Source organism: Podarcis muralis, chromosome 7 (assembly GCF_964188315.1).
Source record: "Podarcis muralis chromosome 7, rPodMur119.hap1.1, whole genome shotgun sequence".
NCBI classification, from domain to species: Eukaryota; Metazoa; Chordata; class Lepidosauria; order Squamata; family Lacertidae; genus Podarcis; species Podarcis muralis.
The window spans coordinates 20,478,243-20,495,691 of NC_135661.1; the positions used below are offsets into that span (position 1 = coordinate 20,478,243).

The 17,449-nt window shown below is 45.2% G+C and overlaps 1 protein-coding gene across 4 annotated transcripts in view; it reads left to right on the forward strand.

Annotated features, from left to right (window-relative positions):
- Positions 1-17,449, forward strand: part of DVL1 (dishevelled segment polarity protein 1) — a 110,046-nt gene that overhangs the window by 33,505 nt on the left and 59,092 nt on the right. For all 4 annotated transcript variants that reach the window (XM_077931352.1, XM_028740848.2, XM_028740853.2 and 1 more), the window contains exon 2: positions 7,922-7,991. In XM_077931352.1, the coding sequence (XP_077787478.1) occupies positions 7,922-7,991 (70 nt within the window). The remainder of the gene's footprint in view (positions 1-7,921; positions 7,992-17,449) is intronic.

A 17,449-nucleotide genomic window follows, 5' to 3' on the forward strand; every position in this document is an offset into this window, starting at 1 on the left:
CTTTGGACCCCCCCCCTTTTCTTACAAGCACTTTGCAGAATTTATATGTTAAAAGATTGTGCGTGTATGTATATGGAGCCCCTCCAGATGCACACTTGGTTGTGCACTCATGGTGATTTGTCCTCATGATGCTGTTGGGGTGGTTATACATGATCCCACTTTCAGTACTGCAAACGCTTTGGGGCGAACATATTGTTTCCTTTCCAATGGATGCATGTCCTGTAGCTTCTTGCTGAAATCCTGTAACTTTTATTTTATTTTTATTTTTTTCCCAAAATACTTTAACCGTTCCAATCGGACTTCCCCACATCTTCCGAATCCTGCGTTCTTTGCGATTATAACATCAGCAATTTGTTACCTTATTTCATGTCTTACTGTATCTTTCAAATACTATGTTTCTAAATTTAAAATACTGTATCTCAGTTATTTGTACCTTAAAAATAAACATAGTATGGTTACTTCATGTTGTCCACCTCATCTTTCTTATAACTTAGTTTCCAATTGACCTATTCAAGTTGCTGAAGCAAAAGTTTCCTAATCGTACACATTCTTAACATTCATACAACTTATAATGTTTTTGCAAATAGTCCTTAAATTTTTTCCAGTCCTCCTCCATTATTTCCTCTCCCAAATCTCGGATTCTGCCAGTCATTTCAGCCAGTTCCATGTAGTCCATCAACTGCGTCTGCCATTCTTCCAGCGTGGGTAAATCTGGTGTCTTCCAGTGCTTTGCAATGAGAATTCTTGCTGCTGTAGTAGCATACATAAACAAAGTTCTATCCTTCTTTAACACTTTCTGGTCCACCATGCCCAGGAGGAAGGCCTCTGGTTTCTTGGGAAAGGTATACCTAAATACCTTTTTTAGCTCATTGTGTATCATTTCCCAGAAGGCCTTCACTTTTGGGCAGGTCCACCAGAGGTGAAAGAATGTCCCTTCAGCCTCCTTACATTTCCAGCATTTATTGTCAGACAAGTGGTATATCTTAGCAAGCTTGACTGGGGTCATGTACCACCGGTATATCATTTTCATAATGTTTTCCTTCAAGGCATTACATGCCGTGAACTTCATTCCGGTGTTCCATAACCTTTCCCAGTCCTCAAACATAATGTTATGCCCAATGTCCTGCGCCCACTTTATCATGGCAGATTTTACTGTCTCATCCTGTGTATTCCATTTAAGCAGCAAGTTGTACATTCTAGAAAGTATCTTAGTTTTTGGTTCTAACAGTTCCGTCTCTAATTTCGATTTTTCCACCTGGAAACCAACTTTTTTATCTATTTTAAACACCTCTTGAATTTGAGCATAGTGTAGCCAGTCTCGCACCTTATTTTTTAATTTCTCCTGGCTCTGCAACCTCCAATTGTCTCCAGTTTTTTCAATTATTTCCCAATATTTCGGCCAGTAGGCCTCCATGTTGGGTCTTTTTCGAGCCTTGGCCTCCACCGGTGATAGCCACCTCGGGGTCTTGCCCTCTAGTAAGTCTTTGTATTTCATCCAGACCATGAATATTGCTTTTCTGACAATATGGTTTTTAAACAATTTATGAGCTTTAACCTTGTCATACCACAAATATGCATGTCAACCAAAGGCATTGTCAAACCCTTCCAGATCTAGGACATCAGTGTTCTCCAACAAAAACCAGTCCTTCAACCAACAGAAGGCTGCAGATTCATAATACAACCTCAAGTCTGGCAGGGCAAACCCCCCTCTTTCTTTCGAGTCAGTTAGTATTTTAAACTTTATTCGGGGCTTTTTGCCCTGCCAGACAAATTTGGAGATGTCCTTCTGCCACTTTCCAAAACATTCCACTCTGTCCACAATCTGTAGGGCTTGAAACAAAAATAACATTTTCGGCAATACATTCATTTTTATAGCTGCAATTCGACCCAACAAGGAAAGTTTCAGTCTTGACCAGATTTCCAAATCTTTTTTGATTTCTACCCAACATTTTTCATAATTATCTTTAAATAAATTCAAATTTTTGGAAGACAACTGAACCCCCAGGTATTTCACTTTTTTAACAACACTTAATCCTGTCTCTCTCTGAAACCCATCCGTTTCTGTAGATGTCAAATTTTTAGCCAACTTTTGTATGCTATCAATAATATTACGGGAGCAGGGGGAGGTTGTCCCGCTTTCATTGTACTATAGCACCAGAGTAGCAATATTGATGGCAATAATCTGCTAACATTGGGGAGGCATTGTAGAACAACTAATAAAGTGGAATTACACGTGGACAGTCCAGGACAAATCCACCACTAATGCACTATCGGTGACATGCTGCAGAATCTACAGTAGCATCAAACAAAACCAGCAGTCAGGAGATTGTGTGTATGGATGTGCACACACACCACACACATACATAGACCTCTTGCCCACGTGGCCATCAAGCTTTGGAGTTGGGTATCTGGTGTGTGTGTTGGGGGGGGGGGTCACTGCGCCATTGCCTGGACAACCTCTGCGGATTCAAAGTTGGATGGAAAGCTGACGTCACATCACACTTGCCAGAGGGCTGCATGTCACATTCAGTGTGATGAGCATCTTGTCGATGCCTGCTCTGGATAAAGACGAGTGTAGTCAAATCAGGTTCAGTGCCTAACTGCTGAAAATTGACTCTCTTGTTTGCTTAGTTGCCTGGCAGAAACCCTCACTCTCCACAGGCGAGTGGCAATTAGCCTGTCCAAATTTGCTACTTGCCACGGCCAACCTGTAAGAAAGGAGATAAGTACTGTTGAAAGAGATGACGATGATGCTGTACTAATTCGCTGCTCAATCTCTCTTCCCTACCCCACCCCATCTTAACCTGATTTGTTTTCCCCCAAGGCGACTCTTAAAAGGCTTCAAAAAAATAAAAACAGAGGGGGAGCAAACTCTCTTTAACTCGTTCTGCTGATTAAATTGCTGCCAGGAATGTGTGATGCAATAAAAAAAAATGTGGAGCATTGAGAGCGGAGCTATCGAACTCAGTGTTTTAATAACTAACCACCCGAAGCATGTGTGAATTAGAGGCGCTGTTCAACTTCTAATGTGGTTTTGTTAATTCACCTAATATATATTCTGCTTGTGTGCTGGTGGGACAAATAAACAACCGACACGGCCTTGCAGTGCGAGCCCAGTATTGTCTGCTCTGGCCGGTAGTGGCTCTGGAAGATCCCAGCTCAAGACCGAAGCATGACCTGCAGGACCTAAGCACAACAACGTTCGCCCCTTCTGTGGTTCCTTGCAGTTAGTATTCAGAATCATAATGCCTCTCTGTCCATGGGAGCGGAGCATATCCGTCATTATCTTCTTCTTTGGCGATCACTCGTAGCTGAGTAAGATTGTCTTCCGTGAACACAGTGTTAACAGTGAGTCTGTAAGTGACTGTGGAGGCCAATTCTGGATCCACACGTCCTTCCACAGTGGGGACATAGGTTTCTGGGCAGGAGTTGATCAAGGTGAGGGTTTGCCAAACGTGCCTTCCTCTTAGCAATTTCCTCCCTTTCATCCTGAGTTTGAGCGTCTTCAAAGTCCATGACACCTTTGGTAAAGGCTGTTCTCCAATTGGAGCGCTCACAGGCCAGTGTTTCCCAATTGACGGTGCTTCTGTTTTTTAAAAAACAAAGGTTATTTTAAACATCTTCATTTCATTATTTAGCATTTCCCAATATTTCTTAACAATTTTACAATCCCACCACATATGAAAAAAGTTTTACATTTCCAACACTTGCTTTCTTTAGTTTTGTACATTTTGCTAATTTGACAGGAGTTAAATACCATCTGTACATCATTTTCGTATGATTTTCTTTAATCGCCACACATGCTGTAAATTTTATGTCATTCTTCCATGTTTTTCCCATTCCTCCATCTGAATATTATGTCCCACATCTTGTACCCAGGTCACAAGGTGGTTAGATTGGTCTCAACTAGGGCCAGGGCCTGTTCAGTACTGGCCCCGACTTGGTGGAAGGCTCTGTCACAAGAGACTAGGGCCCTGCGGAACTTGACATCTTTCAGCAGGGCCTGCAAGACAGAGCTGTTCCGCCTGGCCTTTGGTTTGGACTTATGTTTCCCTCCCCTTATGGTTTTGATTTATGGCTACATACATGAGGCTGCATTTTAAATTGCATTTTAACCTGTACAGTGGTGCCCCGCAAGACGAATGCCTCGCAAGACGGAAAACCCGCAAGACGAATGGGTTTTCCGTTTGCGAGTTGCTTCGCAAGACGAATTTCCCTACGGGCTTGCTTCGCAAGAAGAAAGCCCATAGGGAAATCTCCGGGGACCTCTTTTAAATGCTGGCAGTGGGGAGCAAAGCCTTTCCCCCCCTCCGGCCTTCAGAAGAGGTCCAGGAAGGCCGGCGGGGGCCGAAAGGCTTTGCTCCCTACCACCAGCATTTTAAAAGCAGTCCGGGATAGCAGGGAAGCGCTTCCCGCTATCGCGGACCTCTTCTGAAGGCTGGCGGGGGGCAAAAGTCTTTGTCCCCCCTGCCTGCCTTCCCAGGGGCTTTTAAATCGCCCTGGACAGCGGAGAAGTCCTCCGCTGTCCCGGGGTTTTTTAAAATGCTGGTGGTGGGAAGAAAAGCCCTTGCCCCCCCCCCCCAGCCTTCAGAAGACTTCAGAAGACCAGACTGTCCCCCGGACCTGGTCTGAAGGCGGTTTCCATAGGAACGCATTAATTGATTTTCAATGCATTCCTATGGGAAACCGTGCTTCGCAAGACGAAAAACTCGCAAGAAGAAAAAACCTGCGGAACGAATTAATTTCGTCTTGCGAGGCACCACTGTATTTTAAATTGGGTTTTTTTTCTCCCTCTCTTTTCCCCCTATTATGTTTTTACTGTGATTTTATTGGTGTTAGCTGCCCTGAACCCGGCTCTGGCCGGGGAGGATGGGGTATAAATAAAATTTATTATTATTATTGTTATTAATCATGACTGACTTGCCCTACAGTCTGGATCCAATACTGATAAAGCCTTGTTACACTTAGGTTCTCTGCAAGTAGATTTCAGATGTCTTATCTGCGAGCGGGAGAGAAACACAGTCCTCTGTCTGATTTCCGCCTTTTGCAAACACATGTGGGTTTTTAAGGGTACCTTTTTGATGAGGCTTTGAAGGCTCGCTTCTTCCTTTGTGCCCCCCACCCTCGCATGGCAGGAGAACCACGGAGGGAATCATTAAACAAACGGAGGGAGTGGCGTTTTTAAAGGAAGCAAACAACGCCGAAAAGCCAAACCACACAACACCAGATTGATGAGGTTTCCAGTTGGTGGTGTCCCCCCTTGGGACCAAAATGGAAAGATCTGAAGCGAAGCAAGGAGGAAACAAAATTGTGTTTGTTTTGTGAGGGGAGAAGCAGCTCATTTCCCCCTCCGGAGATGAATTCTCAATTTGTGGGCTAGAGAGACACTAATATGGGCTGAAATATTGCAGGTGTGCAGCCAGAAGCAAGTTCATTAACTAATTAAACTCACACATGGGTACAAAGGATCAGTCCTAGAATCATAGAGCTGGAAGAGGGATCCCGAGGGGCATCTAGTCTCACCCACTGCAATGCAGGAATCACAGCTAAAGGATCCCTGACAAGCGGCCACCCGATCTCTGTTAAAAACAACAGCGACAACAACCTTCCAAAGTCCAAAATTGTCAGTTTTTTGAAATTCCAAACCTTCATAACTCAAAAACTGGATGAGAAGAAAAATTAAAATTTTAGATTTAAACTTAGTTTTGCTCATTCAACGAGTGTATAAAATATTAAGAAAATTGGATGACATGAGGCAAAAAAGAAAGTTGGATCACTTAGAATCATAGAATCATAGAATCATAGAGTTGGAAGAGACCACAAGGGCCATCGAGTCCAACCCCCTGCCAAGCAGGAAACACCATCAAGCACTCCTGACATATGGTTGTCAAGCCTCTGCTTAAAGACCTCCAAAGAAGGAGACTCCACCACACTCCTTGGCAGCAAATTCCACTGTCGAACAGCTCTTACTGTCAGGAAGTTCTTCCTAATGTTTAGGTGGAATCTTCTTTCTTGTAGTTTGGATCCATTGCTCCGTGTCCGCTTCTCTGGAGCAGCAGAAAACAACCTTTCTCCCTCCTCTATGTGACATCCTTTTATATATTTGAACATGGCTATCATATCACCCCTTGTCATATCAAGCCTTGTGAAAAGACTTGTCTTGTCTTTTCCAGGTTAAACATACCCAGTTCCCTCTATGCCTAGAGAAAGCTCACTGCTCAATCTCTGTGTGGTCAAGAGGGAATTTCCTTTGCCTGCAAAAGGTCTTGGGTTCAAACTCTGGCAGCTCCAAGTTCCTTGAGAGAGAGAGAGAGAGAGATCAGTTACAGTACAGTTATACCTCATGTGACGTCCGCTTCATGTTACGTTCTTTCAGGTTACGTCCCGCGGCGACCCAGAAGTACCAGAAAGGGTTACTTCCAGGTTTCGCTGCTCGCGCATGCGCAGAAGCACAAAATGACGTCACGTGCAGGCGCAGGCGCGCCGCTGCAGGTTGCGTTCTTTTCATGTTGTGAACGGGCCTCCGGAACGAATCCCATTCGCAACCAGAGGTACCACTGTACTTAGTGAATAGTTTGAGTGGGAAGGACCTTGGAGGTGATGTAGATGAAGCCCCCTCCCCAGTGAAGGAATTTTCTGACTGCAACATTGCCAACAAATGGGGCTGGTTAATTGCTGATTGTTGTTAAAATGTTTTTGATTACGCATTTTAAACAGTTTTTTGCGTCAATAGCTTTTTGTAAATCACTTGGGGTTTTTGTTACACTCAAGCAGGGCATACATTTTGTTAAATAACGTAAGTAAGTAATGCTCTCCCACCCACCCGGGAAGCCCTCTTTAACCCTTTCCATGCCAGCCTTCCAAGAAGTCATTTTTATTTTTTATATATTTGTTTTGATACTGCTGGTCATGTGTGTGTGTGTGTGTGTGTGTGTGTTGCTGTTTCAGTATCTTTGCTGGGTTATCTGTCATTTATATATTTTTAAAAATGGGCTAATTTCATTCTGGGAGGGGTTAACCCCTTAGGGCTGATGACCAGCATCTTTAAAACAGTTTGAGACCAGTTTGCCTGCGAGATAACCTTGCTCCATATACTCCCACTCGACTGCTGCAAGATCTACAGACCTGGCACTGTTACTGGTGCTGCATCATATTCGGTCTGCAGTTGTAAGAAATTGATTCTTTAGTGTGGCTGCACCTACACATTGACATCAGACACTGTCCTCTTCACTGTGCTCTTTTCAGCTCCTTCTAAAAACATTTTTGTGTAGGCGAGCCTGTCCAGATATGTAGAATGTTGACGTGCGTTTTAATCTGGCTTTCAGCTTATTGATTTTAATTAATATTTTTTTGAATATTTTAAGTTGTCATTTTAAACTGTTTTTTATTGATGGTTTCATTGTTTTCTTCTAGTTGTAAACCACTCTGCAGGTTTTTAAAAAATGCAAGCAAGCAGTATATAAATTTTATGAAATAGATACAGTGGTACCTCGGGTTACATACGCTTTAGGTTACACGCGCTTCAGGTTACAGACTCCGCTAACCCAGAAATAGTGCTTCAGGTTAAGAACTTTGCTTCAGGATAAGAACAGAAATTGTGCTCCGGCGGCACGGCGGCAGCAGGAGGCCCCATTAGCTAAAGTGGTGCTTCAGGTTAAGAACAGTTTCAGGTTAAGAATGGACCTCCGGAACGAATTAAGTACTTAACCGGAGGTACCACTGTAGATAGAGATAGATAGATAGATAGATAGATAGATAGATAGATAGATAGATAGATAGATAGATAGATAGATAGATAGATGATAGATAGATAGATGATAGATAGATGCTTTCCTTCTTTTCAAAGCACTGCACATTAAAATGCCGTTCTCCGATATGAACTCCTGATGTCTTCTTGTTTCTCTCATCTTCATCCATCCAGGGTTGTGAAAGAGGAGATCTCAGACGACAATGCAAAGCTGCCCTGCTTCAATGGACGCGTCGTGTCTTGGGTATGTAGAGGCCTTTCAGTTGTACGATCGGTAGAAATGTTCTGGGGCCCTGCACAAGCCATTGCTAGATCTAATAACATAAGAGTGGTTTTACAGTCCATCCCTTCTCTTGGAAAACTCAACGTTTACACAATGTTAGAACAGTTCAAAACAATTCCCAAAATTAGGCAGTTTCTCATTAAAATCCCATCAGATATTAACTGATAGCCAATCCAAACTACCACAGTGGTACCACTGTGGGTGCGCAATTATTGTGTGGATGTGTGCTTGCATTGCTTTGGAAAATGTGAATTAGGATAATTAATGGCCTTTAAGTGCAAGCTGTTTGGACATGGGTGGTGCTGTGGTCTAAACCATTGAGCCTAGGACTTGCCGATCAGAAGGTGGGCGGTTCAAATCTCCACGACGGGGTGAGCTCCGGTTGCTTGGTCCCTGCTTCTTCCAACCTATCAGTTCGAAAGCATGTCAAAGTGCAAGTAGATAAATAGGTACCACTCCGGCGGGAAGGTAAACGGCGTTTCCGTGTGCTGCTCTGGTTTCGCCAGAAGCGGCTTAGTCATACTGGCCTCATGACCCGGAAAAACTGTCTGTGGACAAATTCCGGCTCCCTTGGCCAGTAAAGCGAGATGAGCGCCATAACCCCAGAGTTGTTCACAACTGGACTTAACTGTCAGGGGTCCTTTACCTTTAAGTGCGAGCTGAATCCAATTCCTACCTCACTTCTAATTCTGATGTCCAGGTTGTAAGTTATGATTGCAGCATCCCAGTACTATCTTAAGAACTGGCTTCTACCCTCTGCCTGTTTGGCGTGGGCCTGGTTCGCACCTGTGTGCTCGCCTCTTAACAGTGGCTGCTGCATAACCATTACAGGTAAAATATCTCAGGTACACCTTCCACATTCCCTCGTATGTCTTTGTTTTTCTGCACAGGCTGTGTGCTCAAGCTGCATGGGGCCACATCTTGAGAAATCAAGCGATGGTGTTTTTTTGTTTTTAGCCGACAGGTGCTTTGCTCTAATGCCCCTGCTCTGCTTAAAAGCCTGCAATCACACTATTATTATTATTATTATTATTATTATTATTATTATTATTATTATTATTATTCTCTGCAGAAATTCCCATACTTGCCAGCAGATTCTACGCTCTTGGCTGTGTGTGTGTGTGTGTGTGTGTGTGTGTGTGTGTGTGTGATTCGCCGTTTATTTTGTATTGGGAGGTTTATGAGCGGTTTGCCGCGATTCGGCATGACTTTACGACTCTTGAGGGTGACTCACAGCGCTAACGTGCCTTTAAGTCAAATGGGGGTGGATTTATGAGTGATTTTAAAGCTTGGTGTGGATATAATCATTTTTCTAGGATCCTTTTACCAAACATTTCTTCAGACCTGTCCTCGTTCTTGAGTTGTATCCCGAGCTAGTTCTACTTGGAGAGTAGCTAGTGAACATGGCTAATTACGGTCCGTACATTTCAGTGGGTTTACTCTTGAGTAGAGTTAGTTGGCTATAACCCCTTGTTCCTAGCATCATTACTTGACGGTTACTGAGGGCTGCTGGGTAGACTTCAAACGCATTTCCTAGGCGCATTTATGAAATAATGTGTGGCAGTTTTAGAAACTCAGATTATATAAGCCAGGCTCCAAATGGCTCCTTAAACCAGGGTTACAGTCACCAACACAGAATCCCAAGTTGCCATTTTGGGGCCAGACGGCTTGAAAGTCGTATTTTTCAATACAACTACTTGGTTCCTGAAAGTAATTCTGATTGTGCTGATAAAATGCAACAGATAGAATCCTACAGGATGCGTTGCTAGTGTGTGAAAAAAGTCAAGATCCAAGGACCCCCAGGCATGCACCTCCAGGTGGAGGAGACCTCAGGTACCATCCTGGTGCCTGGGCATCTTCACTTGGTTGCAAGTGGCCGATAGCCCAGGTGCAAAATGCTCAAAATGCGAATTTTGAACACTGATGTGTGGTTTATGGCAATTGCACACAAGGGCTTTGTTGTCTCTGTTACTCCTTGCTTCAGCGGTGGGCAACCTTGTGGTCCTCCAGATGATGCCCAGCTTCCCATCAGCCCCAACCGACATGGCTAATGGTCAGGGATGATGGGAGTTGTAGTCCACCAACTTCTGCGAGAGTCGTGGGTTCCTCATCGCTGTTCTGCTTTGAACAAAGGAAGTTGCCTTATTCCAGGCCAGAGGTCCAGCTAGTCCAGGATCCTGTTCTCACACCGTGGCCAATCAAATTCCTCCAGGCATAGCATGAAGGCAACAGCCCTCCCTCACTGTTAGTCATAAGAACCTAAAAGGAGCTCTGCTGGATCAGGCCAGTGGCCCATCTAGTCCAGCATCCTGTTCTCAGTCCAGCATCCTGTTCTCACATTGGCCAACCAGATGCCCCAGCCAAAATCCCACAAACAAGACCTGAGCTCAACAGCAAATCTCGCCACTTGTGATTCCCTGCAACTGTTATACAGAGGCATCTTGCCCCTGACAATGGATGCAGAACATAGCCAGTATGGCTAGTAGCCATTGGTAAGCCTTGCGTTCTATGAAAGTTCCTGCTGGCATCGTAGAGAACTTCTCCTCCTTCTTCTGCTCAGTGCCACAGACAAAGCCACAATGCCTCCTGTGCTTGAAGGAGTTAGCGTGCCTTCATGACTCACGGCGAGAAGCATCTGCAACCGAAGAGCAGGTTGTCGCTGGAGTTTGTGCCTTGCATAGGAGCTGTAGGTGGCATCTTCCAAGCCATTTTGCAATTTGGGCTCCTTGCCCCTGGTTTATTCTCCTCCCTTCGTGTTTTGAAGGACCAAGCTGTTTGCCAGAGCCTGAGTGTCATCCTTCACCCATAGTGGGACCAACAACAACAACAACAACAACAACAACAACAACAACAACAACAAAGATTTGTGGAATGAAAAGTTACAGGATTTCAGCAGTGAGAATTACAGGACGTTCACTGGCTGGAAACAAAGCAATGTGCTCTCCCTGAAACATTTGCAGGCTCAAACAGCATCGAAAGTGGGATTGTGCACCATTGTGTGCTCAAGTAATCACGAATCCACAAGAAAGAGGAATTTTGGAGAAGCTCTAGGGTTGCCCATGTGACTATTTTCTATAAGAAGACCCAAAAAACAATTGGCCCCAGAGCAGCGTCAGGGAGGGAAGATGGATCCAATGAATAAAATGAAAAGATTAAAACGTTTACCTAATTCCATTTGTCCAAAGCAGTAGCTTGGGGTCAGAAATCAAGATGACATAACGTTGCAGTGCCAAGTTGACTTCTAGAAGAGAGTGCTAGCTTCTGTAGTTAAATTTTAAATTACCCTTTTTAACGATTCACCCATATGCTGACTTTTTTGGTATTGCGTAAGTTTGTTTCGATCACTTCACTTCATCAGCTTCTTTTTAAAGGTACTCTGTCAATTAAAAATACGTTTTTTTAAAAAAAAATCATTATAATATCCCTGCAGAGGACTGCTGTCAGCAATAAAATATCTCAGAGTTGTATCCATTGCTAGTCCTACTCAGAGGAGGCCCATCAACGCGCCTTAAGGACGGTCTGGTTTCTTACACTCCACCTCAATCACGGAGATCCTCCGAAGGCCTGTTTTTGGTGCTTCCACATGCCCCTCTTGGTCTTTACTAGGAACTGAGACTTTAGTGGAGCAGGCCCTGCCCTGTGGAACTCCCTGCCAGTGGATCATTGGCAGAGAATCACCCAGACATGGTGTTTAGGTAGGCTCTTTGCAATCTTTTCAACCATTCAGCATTTAATGGTGTTTTATTGATTGTAGGGGCGCTTTTTGCTTATTTTACTGTATGTTTTAAACCCCTGAGCGGATATATTTATGAAAGTGCATATTATAAATATTTAAATAAATAACTCATGTTCATCAATTTCAACAGGTCTACTTTGAGTAGAGCTTAGTTTGGCACAGATCCTTTTCTCGTACGAAGACTGGTGCAGATCGAACTTTGCTTGGTTAGGAGACACAAGTGTGTGTTCCTAGCCTCTTCCTCTCCCGCTTAAAAACTTGCCCCTTAACTTTCATTTTTGGCACTATTTATATACCCTGCTAAGGGACACGGGTGGCGCTGTGGTCTAAACCACAGAGCCTAGGACTTGCTGATCAGAAGGTTTGCGGTTCGAATCCCCGTAACGGGGTGAGCTCCCGTTGCTCGGTCCCAGCTCCTGCCAACCTAGCAGTTCGAAAGCACAAAGTGCAAGTAGATAAATAGGTACCACTCCAGTGGGAAGGTAAATGGTATTTCCGTGTGCTGCTCTGATTCGCCAGAAGCGGCTTAGTCATGCTGGCCACATGACCTGGAAGCTGTACGCCGGCTCCCTTGGCCAATAAAGCGAGATGAGCGCCGCAACCCCAGAATCGGTCACGACTGAACCTAATGGTCAGGGGTCCCTTTACCTTTTCCTATATACCCTGCTGCTCAGGTGAAAAAAGCTCCCAGAACAGTTTTCAGATAAAATGAAATATAATAATAATAATTTATTTATACCCCGCCCATCTGGCTGGGTTTCCCCAGGGTGGCTTCCCACAGAACACTAAAATACAATAACCTATTAAACATTAAAAGCTTCCCTAAACAGGGCTGCCTTCAGAAATCAATCAAGATAGTCCTTGGCCCTCAGGCTCAAGGAAAGAAGTGATGGGGAGGGAGGGGTGGGGAAGGCAAAGACAGGGACTGGTTCTGCTTAGCATGCTGTCTGCACTGGTGTGGGGGGCCAAGTGGCTAGTTCCAAACCCACTTCTAACTGCAACTGCACGCTGCGGTTCAGAGCGAACCATGGTTTGTGAAAAATGCCGGAGCAGATGTTAAGCATTATTAGTGGGGGGGGGGGGGGATAAATCAAAATGGACATTCATGTGCAGAAATGGGCAAGGGAGCTGCAGAGAGCTCCTCGTCTCCTAACCGTGAGTAGGAGTACAGCCAGCCAATGTTATATCTCTACCAGTCCTTATTCATGATGCTCACCAATAAAAAATTCTGAGATCACAAGCTTTACAGTTCACCTTCCATTGTTTTTCCACCAAGTTCATGATCAGTTCGTTAAACCCTCCTTAACTTTGGAAGTTGGCCTAGCTGGCAGGATCAGGACCACCACGCCCTTCCATCATCGAGGGCTGTGTGTGTGTGTGTGTGTGTGTGTGTCTGTGTCTGTGTCTGTGTCTGTGTCTCTGTGTGTGCTCTGTTCACGACCTCCATTGCCTCTTGATAGCTCCTGAAAAGGCAGCCCCATTTTCTTTCCTCGGACAATCCAGGCCCAGCCACCCTGCTGGGGCCGGCTCTTTCTCCTTGTGAAAAGAATTAAGCTGGCTCGCTGCGTGCTGATTCTGAGAGTAGCCGAGTCGCTGGCTGATGATGGCAGGTTGCGCACAGTGGGTTGACCATTGTAGGCCATTCTGCCTTATTTCCAAAGGAGGCACCGCATTAACGGCGCACCTCTTCCCCGATTGGCTTCCTTGGGATCGACATGGCTCCCGATTGGTTTGCGGTGATGTCATGCTTCATTTTTCTCCGGCTCCGGCATTCTGATGCCCATTATCAGAGGCGTTTAAAAAAACCAACGATATATACTTGGTCTCCTTTTGTGCACATGGATGCTTAACAGGCCCACTGCCCCATGCGGTTGTGATTTTAATGAAAATAAATTTTTTAAAATCCATTCAACTTTGTATCGTATTGAGAGTCGCCACAGGGAGGGGCCCGCTAAATTTGCTTGGGTAATCCATCACTTGAGCGTCAGTGGCTGGGCGAACACATTGTGGAAATTGTATTTCATTGTAAGAGGTGGGTGAAAATCTTCATTCAGGAAGGACGTCCAAAACACACATTACGTCAAACTGTGGCTCGTCGTGGACTGCTGATCATGTTAAGCACGCAGCCCAAAGCAAGCCACATACAGGGTTTTATCCAACTAAGCTCACATTCACAGCATACATTTAAAGTATATGATTACCACTTTAAACAGCCATGGCTTTTCCTGAAGTATTCTGGAACTTGCAGTTTGTTAAGGGTGCTGAGAGTTGTTAGGGGACCCCACTATTCCCCACACGGAACTACAATTCCCAGAGTTCCCTGTGAAGAGGGATTGATTGTTAAGCCACTCTGGGAATTGTAGTTCTGTGGGGGGAGTAGGGGGGTCACCTAACAACTCTCAGCACCCTTAACAAACTACAGCTCCCAGAATTCTGGGGAGGGGGTTATTTAAACCAGTGTCATACTGCTTTAAATATATGTTGTGAATGCGGCCTAATGTCCCACTTAGAATAAACCCATTGAAATTATCGGTCTTATCTTAGTCACGGTCAGTATGTCTACTCAGACTAGGACTAGCATTGGGTACAACCCAGGCATACAATGAAAAAATGTGAGGTGAATTCTCTGTGTGTAAAAACATAGAAAGCTGCTTTATATAGTCCACGGCCATTACTCCATTTAGCTCAGTCTTGTCTACACTGACCGGCAGATGCTGTCCAGGATATGAGGCAGGAGTCTTCCCAGCCCTGCCTGGAGATGCTGCGGAATGATTGTGCCTTTTGAAATAAGAGTACAGTAAGCCCACAATTTACATGGGCCGTGGGTTCCTGGGATCATGCCTAAAACCCAAATCGAGTACAGTCGTGCCTTGGTTCTCGAACAGAATGCATTCCGCGAGCCCGTTTGACTTCCGGAACTGTTCGAAAACTAAGGTGCAGCTTTCGATTGGCTGCAGGACTGTCCTGCAGTCAATTGGAAGCTGCAGAAGCCACGCTGGATGTTCAGCTTCCAAGAATTGTTCGAAAACCAGAACACTCACTTCCGGTTTTTGATCGTTCGGGAGCCGAAACGTACGAGTTCCAAGGCGTTCGGCAACCAAGGTACGACTGTATAATCAAAACCTATGGGGTTCAATGGTGGGCGGAATTGCCAAAGTCATTTTTCCTGGAACCACGTGCCCTTTCCGCCCCTTAAAAAAAAATCCACTCATATAAAACTGAATGTGTACAAATTAAATGTGCACAAGTTGCAGGCTTACTGTGAGGATGGAAGGATCGATCAATTTCACTTCTTTCTGTTTCCCCCCCCCCCCCCAATCTTAAATTCAATCTTAAAGTTCTCCTTTAGCAATTTGCTTTTTTTTAAAGTCCTCATTTATTATCCTAATACATTTTTGGTTGCAATCTTGCCTAATGCACACTTTTGCGAAGCTATTTCTCCTCATTGTGCATTTTTGTATACTTCCCCCCCCCCATTGCACCGTTATTGTTGTGGTTGTTGTTATTTATTAATTACCCGCCTTCACCTAAGCTTCCAGGGCAGCTTGTAACATGAAAACACAATATTAAAAACATTTTAAAATAGCTTATGATCACGAAAACAAGGTGGGTCCTCAAAAGACACACCTCAAAAGCTAGGGTGAAGAGATGCGTTTTCAGCATTCTCCGGAAGAAGTGCAAATCTTGAAGAATGGCGGTGTTTCAGTTTGCACATTGTTTATGAAAGCGCAAATTTGGGAAATTTGGCTCTGCTGGCTGGGGCCGATGGAAGTTGTGGTCCAACCACATTAGGGGAGTGCCATGTGGGGTTAACCTTGCTTTAAGCTGCCTCAACGCTTTTCGTCCTTCCTCCTCCGCCTTTTTCTGCCCTTGACGAAGGAAGGCAACGTCAGCAGGAAAAGGTGCCTGTCTTTCTCTCCAAAGCAACAGAATGTGATGTCTTAGAAAAGTTTTTCTTTTTAGTTTCTGAGATGAGCCCAACAGGGAGGAAAGCCACTTGTGTGACTCCTGCACGATCCTTCCCTTGATTTTCTCTTTTAAAAAGATGGTACAGCTATTCTCATCAGTGAAAGAGCACCTTGGGGAGGGACAGCCTTTCCTGTTTTCTGTTCATCCGTCTCATCAACCTGCCTCCCTGACTTACCTTTTCCCCATTAACGGTTCCCTTCTGCGTCAGCTACAGGATTGCCAATTTCACCAAGGGCCGGCCTAATCTTATTCTTTACCTGTTTCCCTGATGGCTCTCATTTTGGGAGATGGGCTTGTCTCTGATGAGAAACATATTGCCATTTTAGGCTATTCTAGGGGGAACAAAAGTCTCCATAATTCATGCTTTTTGTGGCTGTCTTGTCTGTGTGATATATTCTTATCCCCATCCCTTCCTGCCCCTTGGCTTTATGCAGTTAGCTTTCCCCCAACGGCTTGCTGTCATCTATGATTTCACTTTGGGAATGTAGCTGGTTGCCGAACGAACTAATTAAAATTGGGGAAATGTGCCAGTCGACAGAAGCTCAGCCCCTCTCCCCTGTTGCAACTTGGTAGCCGGCGGAGGTGGGCATTGGGGTACCTCCCGACTGTCAGTATATTGCGGGTGTGGGTGTGTTCAGGCACATACTAGAACGTTAGGTTTGCACGTTCAAAGTGTTTTGATGTGCTATATTGTCCTAATGCAAGAAATCTAGGTAAAGGGACCCCTGACCATTAGGTCCAGTCGTGGCCGACTCTGGGGTTGCGGCGCTCATCTCGCTTTATTGGCCGAGGGAGCTGGCATACAGCTTCCGGGTCATGTGGCCAGCATGATTAAGCCGCTTCTGGCAAACCAGAGCAGTGCACGGAAACACCCTTTACCTTCCCACCGGAGCAGTACCTATTTATCCACTTGCACTTTGACGTGCTTTCGAACTGGTAGGTTGGCAGGAGCAGGGACCGAGCAACGGCAGCTCACCCCGTTGCAGGGATTCGAACCGCCAACCTTCTGATCGGCAAGTCCTAGGCTCTGTGGTTTAACCCACAGTGCCACCCGCAGACTTTTTGCTGTTGGGAAATTCATTGGAAAGTGTGGGATGCAATGAAAATCCCATTATAATGCATTGAAAGGTGTGGACTGAACATATGACTAATGGGAAGAGTATAAGCGCTTGTCAAAGAGCGAGCAGGGGGTAAATCACACCGTTCAAAGTTGGAGTTAACTCTTTATTAGCAAAAACACTATCTTCCCAGACTTGGCTGGGTGTCAGGACTAAATGAGCACAGCAGCTCATTCCCTGTAGGTCTTACCCCATGAATCAGTTGCCAAGACTGTAAGTCCATGCCTTCCCACAGCCATCCAAGTCCCCTCCTCTCCAGAGCTTTCCCCCAGCAATGCATGCAGCCTGCCGCTGCTCCACCTCTTTCAGCCCTCTTCTGGTTCTGGGAGACAAAAGGGGAGGGGAGCAGCAGGTGGGAGAGACACCAGTGACTCTTCACCAGCCTGACACATCTCTATCTCTTCGCCTCCTCCTCCCATTCACCAACTTCAGCTTCTGCCCCCGATTCTGGACTTCTCTCTGCCGCAGAGTCACCCAGCTCTCTAAGCCCTGTTACCCCTTCAGCTTCCAATACGTCCTATTCCCAGTCTTTGCCCTCTGATCACTTGTTGTCATGCCCCACCACTCCCTGGGCTCTGAGCCTTCTTCCCTTGTTG